Here is a 15,665-nt window from a genome sequence, read left to right as displayed (position 1 = left end):
TCCTCTTAGAGCTCTGGCGGCGGCATTATAAAAGACAAGAGTGTTAGCTGTTTTGAATAATTAGTATAGTTCTTTTTCTTGTTTGGCGCGAGAACCGCGTACGCGATTTTGGACGAGTTTAACAAAGTTGGGAACACCAAGTGAAGCAAAGTTTAGCTTCACCTCATCTTTCCAACGCAGAGGAGGCCTTCCTTTTCCTTTGCTGGTAACGCACCGAATACTATCAGAATACTACGCTTTTGTGGTATGGTGGCGACGGAACATGGTTAAATCCACAATCCGGGAACTAAACAGGCTACAAAGAAGTGTACGTTTATGCATCACGGGTGCCATGAGTACAACCTCTGGTGATGCCCTAAATGCGATGCTTGATTTGCTCCCCCTGGATCTTAAGATACAACAGGAAGCAATAAAAGCAATGTGGAGACTCCATAAATATGGTTTCTGGCACGAAGACGGAACTTCTAGACACAGAGAAATCTTTAGGTTGCTATCTGAGCAGTATCCACTGTTTTTGGCACCTAAAGACGACCGGACACCCACAGTTTCATTTGGAAGGAAATTTGATGTCAGATTGAGCAATGTCATTGCGAGTAAATACATGTTTGGGCATCATTTGTGCACCTTTAGGCGCATTACTCTGATATTTTAGTGATATAGCGTTGTCGCGTTGCGTTGGTGGTTCAAATGGGAGTTTTTTTTTAATTTTTGATATTTTTCCTTTTTTTCTGAAAAATTATACAAAGTTTTTCAGCGTAAATTATTTTGAAAATTCCAAATTTCAAGTTCATCTCCCTTGTAAACTCTCAATTTATAAATGTATGCACACACATGCAAACATATTTGCATATGCTATTAACTATTTATCTACATATAAGTCACTTAAATGACCCACTGTTGCACTGTTGTTTCATCACAAAATTCCCGAACCCACATAGTCATAAATAAAGAAATACTACAAGAATTTCACAAGTTCACCCTTAAAATAAAAGAAGAAAATAAGCAAAAAACAAAAAACAACAAAAACAAAATATAAACAAACAAATTCACCTATTGTACGAAAAGTGTTATTTGTAATATTAAACTCTCTTATACGTATTTGTGTATATACAATATAAAAGAGTATTAGCAGATAAATAAGACCATAGAATTAAGTAAATTGAATTTAATGGAGAAAATTATAACTAATGATGTTTATATTATGTGCGTAAGAGACAAAGTGAGAAATAAAAATTAAAAAAACTGGTGTAAAAGACAATTTCATGCTGAATTAATCATGAAGTAAAATCGATAGCGTATAAAAACAAGAGAACGAATAATAATTACAGTGTGAGAAATTAAATAAAAGAAAAACAAAAAACACAAAAAATTATAAAAAATTTACAAAACAGAAATAAAAAAAATAAAAAATATTATTTAGAAAATAATACTTGGAATTTTCTTACATATATTTTTTCTATATTGAAAGGTATGTATACTTATTTATAATTGAATGATGACTGAGAAATTTTAAATTTCATATATGTACATATCTCATCTCAATACCTTATCGGAAGATTCCATTTGTGGAAAAACATCAAGACGCGCGCCACAAATAGGAGGAGGATCTCGGTCAAACATCTGAAAGAAGTTTACGCGCCAATTATTTATTTTTATTTATTCTTCTAGGAAGATTTGTAACTTTTGCAAAAGGCGTCGAACGCAAATCATATTTGGCACTTGATTTTTATTGCAAAAATAGCAACTTATAGCACATTTCATTGGAATAGCTATCAACATATGGATATCAGAGGAAATGTTAAAAAATGGTTTAATAAAAAATATTTTTTGTTGGCAATGCCTCGTGTTTTTTATTACAAACATAGCATCTTATGAGCAACTTAATGAAGCCCATTTGGATAGTTACTGAAACACGGATATCAGATGAAATGTTCAAACAAAGGTTTGGTAAAAAATATGTGTAGTTGGTGTTGCCAATTGGTATTTTTTGTTTTATGCAAATTAGCAACTTGTAGCAGATTTCATTGGAATAGGTAGTAAAATGTGGATATCAGAGGAAATGTAAAAAATTTGGCTCTTAAAAAATAGTTTTAGCTGGTGTTGCAAAAATAGCAACTTATGATGCATTTTATTTGAATAGGTACTAAAATTTGGATATCAGATGAAATTTAAAATAAACGGTTTATTAAAAAATATTTTTAGTTGACGTTGCCACATTTTTTTCAGCAAAAATTGCTATTTATCACGCATTCCATTTGAATGGGTACTAAAATCGAAATGTCAGATGAAGGGTATTGAAACAAAGGTATAAAAAAAAATGATGTTGCCACGTGATTTTTTTTTTTGCAAATATAGCAACTTATGACACATTTCATTTGAATAGGTATATTACAAAATGTGGGTGTCATATAAAATGTTAAAAAAGTGGATTAATAAAAAATATTTTTAGTTGGCGTTGCCATATGTTTATTTTTTTGGCAAAAATAGCTATTTATGATGCATTTCATTTGAATAGGTACCAAGAACGTAAATTCATAGAGAAGGCGCAGTCCCGGCCCGTTCCTCCTAACAAAATACGGGTAGGAAAATGAAGTCAGCACACGTTAACAGTAGGAAATTAATTAATATGGCTGCCAGAGAGAAATGAGAGGGAGAGAGTGATACGCAAGTGTGAAAAAATGTAGTTTACATTAGCTTACATTTGCTTGCGTACAGAACAGAGTTGTTCATTTGATATGTCCATATGATTTGTATGCATGTTTACAGATTTGTTCTTTTTGGTTTTTTTATGAAAATTGCGCGTAATTGTATGTATGATTGTTTATATACATATATTAGCAAAGGAAATATGTATATTAGCTTTACATATATGAAAATTGCGCCAAATATTGGAAAAAATGTATGATTGCATTAGATTTGATTTTGATTGGATAAATGTATATACATATGTACATATATGAAAATTGCGCCAAATTAATGAAAAGCTCTTATGATTGCTTGTAACCAATTGAACTTTGGTTTCAATGTAATTCGAAAAGAAATGCATGTATGCATGCATGTTTATATACATATTATATATTAGCATAGCATATGTATTAGGTTATGAAAATTGCGCGAAATTGTATGTATGCATGTTTATATACTTATATTATTCGAAATGTCGTGTTCGCGAGTGTTGTAGTGAACAAAATGTTCGATCGTTTGCATTTCCCAAAAATCGGGAATTATTAAAATTGTGGAAGGAGAATTTGAGGATCTCACCCTCAATGCAAATGCCAATGCACAATTCATTTGTATGCATTAAGCATTTTGAGGAGGATGCCGTGGGACCAAAATATCTCAAGAATGGAGCGGTTCCAACTTTAAACTTGGGTAAGTAAATTAATTTATTATTATGTCTCCATATATGTATGTACAGTGAAAAAAAATAAACGTCAATATTATTATTTCTTATAAATCTGTGAATATTTTTTTAAATATTAGTGTCTCAGTTTCTTTTTGGTTCACTGTACATACATAAACTGATAATCGTATGCCTGGATGTCGTTTTCAATACTTCGTGCCTATTGAAAAGCTTAATATACACATCCATGCATGCATGCAAGAAATAGAAAGCAGAGAAGGGATTTATTTATTTAGAATGCGCACTTTCTCATTATTTTATTTACATATTTATAAAAAACTTTTGAATTTAAAAGATCGGGCTTAGGATAATGCCGTATGGGCAATTTTAGGCCAAGTATAATGAAGTCGCTCGCCTAGTGCTGGCTCTGATTGGGTTTGCCCGCCCGTCACTGCAACTTATAGTAAGGTAGTTAAGCAAGTAGAAGAAGATTTAACTCTGGAAGAGTTTGAGAAATATTCGATATTAGAGGAAAACAGGCAGGCTAGTTATAGTAATCAGATCTGCGTGGACTTAGAAACCACAACCACTCGCGAACGGTTTGCTCAGTCTGCTCGCTATTATCAGAGCAACGCGGTCAAATTAAATAAACGTATTGAGGAGCTTGAAAAAGAAAATAATGACCTAAAAAATAAATATTCTGAGTTGTTGAAACGTGCAATAATTGCGGAAGAAAGTTGTAGCAGCGATGCTTTAACTTTTGCAAAAATGATCGTCAGTACCAAAAAAGGTTGGTATAATGAGGACGAAAAGGCAATGGCACAAAATTTGAACTATATGTCCACTAAAGCATATTCTTTTATGCGTGACGATCTAGGTTTTTGTTTACCACACAAATCATCTCTTTTGCGTTGGCGCCCCATCAGGTATGTTGTTCCAGGTTTCGATGCCAATGTCGTTAACAATTTAAGCAAAATTGCTAGCAAAATGTCCGGCACAGAACGCATATGCATTTTATTATTTGATGAAATTAGCATCAAGCCGGATCTTACTTATAATAAAAGTAGGGATATAATTGATGGGTTTGTGGACCATGGGGAAGGCCAACGTCAAAGCAGAATAGGGAACAGATGTTGTTTTTTTATGGTTAAAGGGTTGTGCTCTAAGTGGAAGTATGTATTTTCCTACTATATTTCCAAAAATGGTTTTAATGGTACAGAGTTACATCAAATTGTGATGAGTAACATTTCCGCAATTACGAAAGTTGGACTCAATATAAAAGTTATGATTTGCGATCAAGGGCCCGCGAATATAACTTTATTTAATCAATTGAAGATTTCAGAAATTAACACTTTTTTCATGCACGAAAACAATAAAATTTTTTGTATGTTTGACTATTGCCATCTCATAAAGTCCATCCGTAATGTATTTATGAAATATGATATTCCAACCGCCCATGGCACTGCAAGCTTTAAGGTCATTAGGAAGTTATTTGATATTGATCAAAAGAATTCAAATTTTAAAATTTGCCCAAAATTGACGGAGGCTCATATTTATCCAAGCATTTTCGAAAAAATGTGCGTTTCACGCGCTACACAAGTATTGAGCAATTCGGTAGCGTCAGGTATTGACATGATGTGTAGTCAAAATTTATTTGGTAATGACGAAAACTTGATAAATTTTGCCAAGCCCACGCAGATATTTGTTAAAGAAATGAACGATCTTTTTGATGAACTCGATGCAAAGCATTTCCAGTCAACAAATCCATTAAGGTCTCCCCTGAAGCGGGATGATAGGGGCAAAGTTGAAAGACTATTAAGTTACTTCGAGTTCTTTAGTCCGATGTCTACAATGCGTGCATATTCCACTATTAAATGTATCCAAGGCTTTCGTACTACCATAAAATCGATGCTGGAATTGTGCGAGGAACTTTTTCAACAGCATCAAAATTTAAAATTTATTTTCCTTGGAAAGTTAAACCAAGATTGTCTAGAAAATTTCTTTTATCGGGTCCGAGCTAGTCAGGGTATTAATACTCATCCCATAGCACACGAAGTACAGTACATAGTAGCGCGATTGATATCTATGAAAATTTTACGACAGCGGTTCGAAAACAAAGGCAATAATTGCGAAGATGATGATGATATTAATTTAGACTGGAATTTAGGGACTGAGGATCATCATCTGGAGGAAGAAGTAGGAGAACCGCTAAATGAGCAACTCGTTTTAGAAAATATAGAGGTAGCAGACGAGAATTTTGCCGAAGAACAAAATATAGCTGAGGTACAGGTGCAGCGTTATTACACTGGCTATGGTATTTACCAAAAATTACTGTGTAAGCTAAAATGCGACAAATGCGCCCACATTATGATGAAAACACAAGGAGACTTAAAATTGCATTCCGAAGCCCTGATAAGGTCTAAAAATTTCACGGATGACACCGATTTGAGACTGGCGAATCCTGAAGACAGGGTATTCGAAGTGTGTCGCCTTCAGATGATGTGGTACCGTCAGCTTTTTGCAAAATATGCTCACGTAGGTAATATTCGCAATCTAATGTTGCCGGTTATAAAACAAAAAACCGAAGAAGTATTTCCCCATTGGTTCCCAATATCTGGCGAATGTCAGGATCATCGCATCAAGCTACTCGATTTTTTGATATATGTACTTCTATTCAAAAATGCGAAATGGCTTTTACGGCAAGAAAATACCCAAGTCAGGTGTCAGAAGCGCAACGATAAACTAAAAAAGTTGTCGTACGTTGTAGGTCAGGGTCCAACAAGGTGAGTTGCGCAGGTCCTTAGGGTAAGTAAAACCAGCGTTTATTTATTGTTTATTCTTATATGTAGTCATTTATATTTATTTTTCCTATTTTCCAGATTTTTTTATTTTTCAGGGTTTTCTGCATCTTTCAGATTTTTCTCTATCTTTCAGGTTTTCCTTTTATCTTCTTTTTCAGGTAGCTCCTGAGCCTAGATTTTTAAACCACTACAATTTTCACTTAATCACGATGGATTGAGAGTAGTGTTTTAAAAATCAGGTAAATCGCATTGACTTAATCGATGTCAATATCGAAGTCGTGTGAGAAATTGTTATAGTATGAGAACAATTTCGTAATTCGTGCTTTCACAATTTTATATATTTTTTTTTCATTTCAGTAAATGTAAATACCTATTATTTATAGTATTGTAATATACAGTGAAATTCCCCATTACGGACAGTCCTTATAACCGGACAGCTCCAATAACCGGACAAATTTTGGGCACACTGGTTTTTCATTCATTTTTTCATACAAATATCATCCTAATAAACGGACACTCTAATAACCGGACGCGGACAAAGTATTTCAAACCATTTTCATAAAAAAATTTCTCATAAACGGACAAAATTCAAAAATATCACAAGCAAGCTTTGTTGTTCATTATAAAAATGAAATAGGTGATTCCCCTTTTAAAATGTATGCACACATTCAAACCCTGTGTTTTAAATTAAGAGTAGTTTTTAATTCAGTTTGTTAAGTCAGTTGCATGCGAATGGTTGCGTTCAAAGTTCGTAATAATATGGCGCCGAAAAAGAAGGTACTTTCTATTAAAGAAAAAATGGAAATTATTAATGTTGTCGAAAAAGATAAATTATCAGTACGTGGAATTGCAAAAAGGTAAAGTATATTGAGCCCAAAAATTTAATGGTAGGTACACGTTTCTTTTGCTTTGAAAGGTTCAATATTGGCAAAACGGCTCTGAAGGCGGCTCTGAAATAGTCAAGATGTGTTTTAATTGTTTCGCGGGTGTACCTAATTTTAATGCTTCAGATGGATGGTTAAACAAATGGCGAATAAGGAATAATGTTGCTTTCAAATGCGTATATGGTGAAGCTGCAGATGTAAACCAGGATGGTGTCGAACAGTTTAGGACAAAACTGCCATCTCTGTTGACCGGTTACAAGCCTCAAGACATTTACAACGCAGACGAAAGTGGGCTTTTTTCGTGTCTTACCTGACAAAACCCTCGCTCTTAAATCGGAAAAATGCGTGGGCGGTTAATACTAAGGAATGCAAATATTCTTTACTTCCAAAAATTTCTTTGTGTGGTATATATTTTGTGACTTCATCCCTTATAAGCGGACATCTCCCATAGCCGGACAAAAACACTGCGACGGTGAGTGTCCGGTTATAAGGAATTTCACTGTATATACATACATATACATATAAGAGTACTTATTACTTGTGAATAAAAATAAAAAATTAAAATTAAAAAAACTAGTATTTCATTTTCTTAAGGATAATAATATTTATTTGGTAAGAAGAACTTAAATGACCATATACCAATAATTTAATTCGACAGGATTTCCTTACAAAATCAATATATTCGTTCAGCTAAATCAAATGAACATCTGCATATGAAAAATCGTTCATATGGACGTGCAAAAGCAAACACGCATACACATAAATACATGCCTACAAACTTCCATAGACATACATACATATGAGGTTGCGAGCACTTGCGACAGAAATCAAGAAATCCAGCGCGCATTCATAGGCGCAGCGCACATTCATTGGCACAGCATTGTACATATACACATATTTACATACATATATTGATGCATACATATATACGGAGCCGCGGCCACTCGACTTGACAAAAATTCAAGATTTACCAAATATTGGCAAATAATTCAACGCGAAATATTCCAATATTGACTATTTTCGAATGGTCGTGAAAATTGGCATATGGACGGCTCGTTTTATGAATGAAAGTACTTTGCTCGTAGAAATATGAGCTCGAACTTATCAATGAATTTGTTTTTATTGTGCTTTTTAATATTTGAAACTGTTCAGCGCCGTCGCGGCTAAATAATCATGGCCGCAGCAGCTACTCCTAGGAATGCATTTTGTTCTTGTAGTCGCTAGGCTTAGAATTTTAGTTTTGGAAGCATACACATGTGAGGCATAAAGTAAGTATGTGCGGTTATATGTAGGTATATACGAATATTCATTGTTTTGCTTAGAATAGAAACCTTTACGTACATATGTACGTTGTCCCAACATATGTATTCATATGTATATGCATACATACATACATATGTATATGTACGCGAATACCGTTTAGATGAGTTTTTTTGCATATGTTAGGAATATGTTTGCATACGTTTGTCTATTTGCTTTTAAATTTTTATATGTAGATACATATGAGCTATGTTTTGAGGCAGGTCAAGATTTTTTTCTGCCCACATGAAATGGATGGTAGATGTTATATCTATTTAGTATATGAATATATGTATGTACATACATATGGATATAAAAATTTAAAAAGGACACATATTGTTGAATAATAACCGTTGATGCAAATGAATGGTTTACAAGCCAATTTTTTATGTGAATATTTTGAAATTATTTTGATAATGCACTTAATATCAATACAATTTAGTTAATTAGATACTTAAAATTTCACATTCATGCATGCATCTACTTAGAATTAATTTATTCATCTCACAAGAAATAATCCATTTGCGCATGCAAAATGCCTACGGGAAATAAGCATGAAAAATAAATGTGATTTTTGCATACATACATACATACATATGTATATTAGAAATATGTTTGCATACGTTTGTCTATTTGCTTTGAATTCTTTATATGCAGATGTGTATGAGAGGTGTATGAGCTGGCTTTTGAGGCAAGTCATGTTTTTTTCTGCCCACATGAATATGGATGGTAGATGTTATATTAATTCAACACTTTACTGAATAATAAACCTTGATGTAAATGAATGGTTTACAAAGTTATTTTTTGTGTTATGATATTTGAATAATTTTGATAATAGACCTAAATTCAATACAATTTAGTCAATGAGATACTTAAAATTTCATATTCGTGCATGCATATATGTACTTAGAATTATTATTATTATTATTTATTAGAGAAATATGAAATATAACACTAACTGATAGAGCACTCTAGCTACTTAGGCCTACGGTGCTATTGCGTTACTTAGAATTAATTTATTCATCTCACAAGAAATAATCCATTTGCGCATGCAAAATGCTGACGGCAAATAAGCATGAAAGAAAAATGTACAAGTCTGCTGTTATTTTCTTTTCCCTAACATCAAATCATGGCATTTTACATTTCAATGCAAACGCTCCGCTATGTTGACTACGCTCCGCTATGTTAACTCTCTACTGTTAACTACCTACCCTCGTTTTGATGTGTTTTGACATTTAACCTGCCCATTCGTTCCTGAGCCTTCTCTATGAATTTACGTTCTCTGTAGGTACTAGAATCAGAATGTCAGATGAAGAGTATTTAAACACAGGCATAATAAATAATGATGTGGCCACCTGATTTTTTTTTTTTTTGTGCACTAATAACAACTTATGACCCAGCTCATTTATTTGAATAGGTACAAAATGTGGATGTCAGATGATATGTTAAAAACAATGGTTTAATAAAAAATATGTTTAGCAGTGGTACCACCTGTGTTTTTTTTTTTTTTTGAGAAAAAGAAATTTATTAGAAAAATGTATTAATTGTAAAAAACTATACAAACATATGTCAATGCAAAGGTAAATATAGCATTTATCCAATAATATTTTTAAATGGCGTTGCAACCTAATTTTAAAGAAAACATTTTCAGTCGAGGTTGAGATATGACTATGGATTAATAAATGCTAAAAAGGGTCGCGATAATACAGAAAAAGGATTAATAGAATTACAACTATTTCTTATGGCGTTGCCACATACGTGGGTAAAGTTAGAAATAAAGATTTCTATCACTCAGAATAGTTTTTTATTTAGTAAAAAAATTATTCATAAACAAAATTGGATGTTGTACTATTTATTTCATGGATATTTATTAATTTATTTATACAAATAATAATCTAGAAATACACAACATTTCTTCCATATTATATTATGGTCTTGAATTCCTCAACCATCTGTATGATCCTACTGCTAGAAAAATGTGGCACACAGATGGCGCTTCAAGCAGTAAGAAGGCGTTGTTCCTAAGCAACGAGAGGTGGGTTAATCACCTACCCTGTCAGAAATCAAATAGATTAACGAAACCAACACAAGACTGAGTCTTGTCGAGGCCCTGTGCTCTCGAGTGGAGTGAACAAGGAAAACAAAAACCCAAAGAGTTTCTTATAGTGTAATTACTTTAGACTAAAACGTAACTTTGTACCCTAAAGAGCAACCAGCGAAAGCGGAAACATTTATAAATTATTATTCAAGCCTTAAGAAACTGAGAAAGCTATTTGGATCCCTCAGTTGCGAAAATTGAGATCACTCAGTTATGTAAATTGAGAGCGATGAGAGAATCGTGCCGCCATATGCTTAGTTTCTTTTTAATTCAGTAAACCTCCAAAATTTTTGTATGTGACATACATTTATTTGAGGTGTCATCTTAAAGGCCGTAGTTCTTTTTATCTGTCAAAAAACAAAATGTGTTATATACTTATAGTAACTATAGGAAACATATGTACAGCACAAAACAAAAATCAAATGTTGCCCGCGAAATTTGAAGTCACCTTGCCTTTTGAACACACCTCGTACATATATGTCCATATCTTAAAAGGAATTATAATTTAATTAAGTAATGTTTAATTATTTCTAAAAAAAAGTAAACTTTTTCTAGTCGCAACAAAATACGTAAGAAATCGCAAAAATTTTTTCATAAGCCATAACCCAAGAAAATCCTTTTTAATACAAGTAAGTATGATACAATTTTTAGTGAGCCGACAGCCAAGCGGCAAGTGAGTAAGCAATTAAGGCCCCTGCATCGATTAGTATGCGTTCGAAACTAGTCTGGAAATGCCAAAACTCCCTTTAGACCACAACCGAATACTTTGAAATTCAGTTCAGACCACAGGGATATCACTGGGTCAGACCACAGGGATATCACTGGATATCAATTGCTGGGCGAATGAACTAGACAGGAGGTCCGTGAGCTAGTTTGCCCGCTAAATGAGAAAATTGGGTTCATCTTAACTACCTATGGTTTGCTCCTGAAAAAATGTGCATAACCTCAACTCAGCAAGCGCTGGTCAAGGGCACCAACTTGTAAAGTCGCAAGATCGTTCTGGCGTTCAAGGGAGCTTCAAATCTCGAATTTTGTGCTTATCTTTGGCGGATACTGCCCCTTGGGCGTCCGTGCGTTTGGACTTGACATTAGCAGCAGCTGTCTAGAGGATGAGGTGGAATCATCGCAGCACCTTCGCCGGGCTAAGATTTCCGCATCTTGGCCATAACTTTTGCATTACACCCACGAATATAGCAGGTTTTGATATGACCCACTGTAAATAGTCATCAATCGGACGTTTTCATAAGCTTTCAACCCTCATTCGCCCTACTCACCAATTACCTGCTTCTTCTCTCTTTCCATTGCGTGTTTATTGTCCAAGTGGGCACTCTTTGGTAGCCAAATAACCTAACCTAATCTAGGTAATTCGACAAATTTTCTTCATAGTTGTTATTTCTGTCGAAAATACTGGTGAGCTTCCTGCTTGCCTTATTTCGTTTTTTTTTTAAGTACACCTACAAGTTAAGATCCATATTGCAACAAAACTAAGTACGTATATTAATGCTGGTATCAGGGTGTTTGAGATACATAAAAATGAAAATTTGAAATGTATATAAACGAAATAGTTTTATTAAAAGAAGTGAAAATTTTTATGACATTTGTACAAAGGATGATTTTAACGAAATGAATACGATTTTGGGTTCATATTCTTTACTTGATGGTGGTCCGCTATCCTGTTATTGATTATGTGTTGTTGTTTTAAATGTTTTTAGAAAGGACTACACAGTGTTATTTTAAAAGCAAAGATAATCGATGGCCTACGAAGGCTTAAAATTTTGTTTCCTTTTAATTTTTTTATTTAAAATTGTTCTTTTTTTAATTTGATTTAAAAAAAAAATATTTTTTTTTTTTAATTTTCTCTTTTATTCTAATTTTCTTTTTACTTTTTGTTTATTTAAAAATTGTCTTTTTATTTTTATTTAATTTTTTTTAATTTTTTGTTATTTAAAAAATGTTTTTCTTTAAATTTTTTTTTTTTTGTATTTTTTTAAATTAAAAATTATTTTTCATTCAATTTTATTTTTTTAAATTTACTGTTTTTCTAATTTTTTTTCATACATTTTTTTGTTTTTTAATATTTCTATTTTTGGTTTTTCCATAGACAATCTCCAATGTGTGTATAAAATTTGGTAGATTGCACTCCAGTTTTAGAAAAACACAAAATTGTCCGATTTATTTATACTTGCAGAAAGCTCTAATTCATCGTTTGAGAGTTGTAAAATCGCTTCTTCCACACGGCTTTCGTGGATCAACTCATTACTATCTATGTTCAAAAGGGTGGTAATAGTTTCGTCTTCATCGTCATCTCCAACAAAATCAAAACTACCCACATCTGCGGGGGTTTTTATTAGCACTTCGTTATTAATGAGTTGTTGCTGCAACATTTGCGATTGAGACTCCCATTGCGGTTCTGTTTTCAATGGCTGATATTGTTGTTGTTGAGTCGACGACAAATGCTGCTCATGGTGTTGTGGCTGTTGCTGTTGTTGCTCATGCTGAGTTATACCTGACGCAGTGGCCGCCAAAAAATTTCGCATATTGGACTCAGTGCTGTTACCGTTAAGATTGCTTAGCGCTGATGCTGCAAACAAAACAACTTTGGCGAATTGTTGCTCCCAACTGGTCTTATTTGTGCTGTTAGTGGCATTGGGTTGAGTTTGGTTCTGTGGCTGCGGTTGCTGATAGTGTTGTTGTACGATTGGCATATTTTGAGGCGGCGGCTGTTGAGTCTCCTGGAGGGCTAAGTATTGAAGCCTTGTTTGTTGTTGCTGCTGTTGTAGTTGCGGCTGTGGATTCGGCCTTCGATAGTGTTGTTGCTCGGTTGGCATATTTTGAGGCGGTGTTGCCTTTTGAGTCTCCGATACTTCTAAGTACTGAAGCCTTGTTTGGTGTTGCTGCAGTTGAAACTGCGGCTGAGGCCGCGGCTGCTGATAGTGCTGTTGTACGATTGGCATATTTTGAGGCGGTGTTGCCTGTTGAGTGTTTGAGAGTGCGAAATATTGCAGCTTTGTTTGGTGCTGTTGCTGTTGCAGCTGCGGCTGTGGCTGTGGCTGCGGCTTCCGATAGTGTTGTTGTTCGTCAAGTATATTTTGAGGCGGTGTTATCTGTTGAGCCTCCCGGAGTGCGAAATATTGCGACTTTTCGCGTTGATTCTGCTTTTGTAGCTGCGGCTGTGGCCGCGACTGCTGATAGTATTGTTGTACAATTGGCATATTTTGGGGCGGTGTTGCCTGTTGAGTATTCGAGAGTGCGAAATATTGCTGCTTTGTTTGGTGCTGCTGCTGTTGTAGCTGTGGCTGTGGCCGCGGCTGCAAATAGTGTTGTTGTACGATTGGCATATTTTGAGCCGGAGCATGTTGAGACTCCTGCGGTGATAAATATTGCAGCATTGTTTGCTGCTGTGGCTGCGGCTGCTGATAGTGTTGTTGCCCGTTTGGCATAGCCTGTGGCGGTATTGACTGTTGAAACTCCTGGAGCTCTAAATATTGCGGCTTTATTTGGTGATGTAGCTGTTGTTGCTGAAGCTGCTGGCAAGCTCCAGCCATCCCATTTGCATTAGGTCTATTCGCTGCTATAGGAACTTGTTTAGTTTCTGGTGGATCACCACCACCTCTTGCCGCGATGAAGGCGGGAATCGATGATGTATTTCTGCCCGTAACCATTGTGTGGAGTGAGGGTGAGGGTGAAGACGAAGGTAAGTATAAAGTTGAGGATGAGGATGAAGGTGAGGATGGGGCTGAGGGTGAGGATGACGATGTATTTGACGGTGACACGACTTCTGCAGGTGGAGTAAGCTGAGAGTTATTGAAATTAAAAAGTGGAAATGATACTCCGCTTGGTGCATTCCCTAATTTGAGCGGAATATTAACTTGAGGATTGAGGCCAATCCGTTCACATTTACGTCTTAATAGCATTAGATTCGATTCGGGCTCGACTGGCTTATACGTGAATTGCACAGGATCACTAGCAATACCATCCGAAACTCGTACCAGCTGTACGAATACCGTTACTGGTTTGGTGATATTGATGTTATGATACCTGGGCGTTCTCAAACGTATCGAAGATTGTTTGTGTACATCATAAATCTCAAAGGAACCAAAAGCTTCCCAAGTCCTGACGCCATTCTGGACTTCATAAAATCGCACCGAAACATCCTCTTTAACTACCCTATTGCAGAGCAATATAATTTCAGTGCAGCCCAACACTGAACCCGAGCAACAAATTTCGTGTATGGCTAGACGAAACAGAGACCTTTTGTCATAGATTGGCTTGGTAACGGCAGGCTTCAGTGGCACCGTTAAATGCCCATTCTCGTCTGCAATGAACACTTGAAAGCACAATCGCACCACGTTTAAATCTATGCAATGCGGGGACAAACGGTGCGAAAAGCCCGTTTTAAAAGGATCAACATGTATAGACTCTCGTTTTTTAAGGGCCATATCAACATCACTCCGCTTTGTACTCTTGATACCTAAACTTTGGAATTCGGCACGATGTGGTATCTGTAAGATACAAACACCGTGTATGTAACCCTCCTTGTTTAATATAGTGTGTGGATGAGGTTTATATGGAGCATCTTCTGTCACACAGGAGATTATTACCACTGCGCGCCCTTTGTAGTTGAGAATTTCGATGGCGGGGTAGGTTTCTCTTGATGGAGACCAATTCTCGCCCAACAACATGGAGGACGTCTGACTGTCGCTACTGTAACGGAATTTGAACCCTTTGGCCGCGGGATGCTCCACAATTCGAACATATAGCTTTGAGATTTCCTCATTAGTATTGCGATTTGGCGTTTGCTGTTCGCCGGGATCACAATTAGAATTTGTATTTTGCTGTGTTTGGTGCTTTAGCGTTTCGCGTAGTAGTCGTCGCGGACTTACACTCGACTTTTTGCTCATGAAAGCGGAAGCACTTCTTTTTTTGGAACTCATAGTAATGTCTATTAGAAGGGTTCCTCAAAAACCCCCTAAAGTTACTTAAATGTGGAGATTCACAATTTTCACCGAATCAAATTAGTTTTCTAATTAAACTGAACGAGAGAAATCGCACATAAAACACACGAAATTTTATAACAGGAATCAATAGTTGTGCGTCCAGTGCAGATACCAGCGCATTAAGTTTTACTTAAAATCCTACGATTCTCTCTCTCTTTTATATTCAAACTGCTCGGCATATTCTAATCGCCAATGTCGGAAGACACAGCTGCTCTTTGACAAATACTCGAAGAAGAATGCCGT

The 15,665-nt window shown here is 35.3% G+C and overlaps 1 protein-coding gene across 1 annotated transcript; it reads right to left on the bottom strand.

The window, feature by feature from the left end:
* Nucleotides 1-11,976: 11,976 nt before the first annotated feature.
* On the bottom strand, nt 11,977-15,625 carry LOC128867854 (dorsal-related immunity factor Dif-like). The gene has a single exon (XM_054109410.1). It carries the CDS (start codon nt 15,357-15,359, stop codon nt 12,573-12,575), a length of 2,787 nt encoding a protein of 928 aa, XP_053965385.1. The 5' UTR covers nt 15,360-15,625; the 3' UTR covers nt 11,977-12,572.
* Between the last annotated feature and the right edge of the window lie 40 nt (nt 15,626-15,665).

Source organism: Anastrepha ludens, chromosome 2 (assembly GCF_028408465.1).
Source record: "Anastrepha ludens isolate Willacy chromosome 2, idAnaLude1.1, whole genome shotgun sequence".
Lineage (NCBI taxonomy): Eukaryota > Metazoa > Arthropoda > Insecta > Diptera > Tephritidae > Anastrepha > Anastrepha ludens.
Note: the sequence above shows the minus strand (reverse complement) of the source record. Positions and strands in the feature narration are given on the sequence as shown.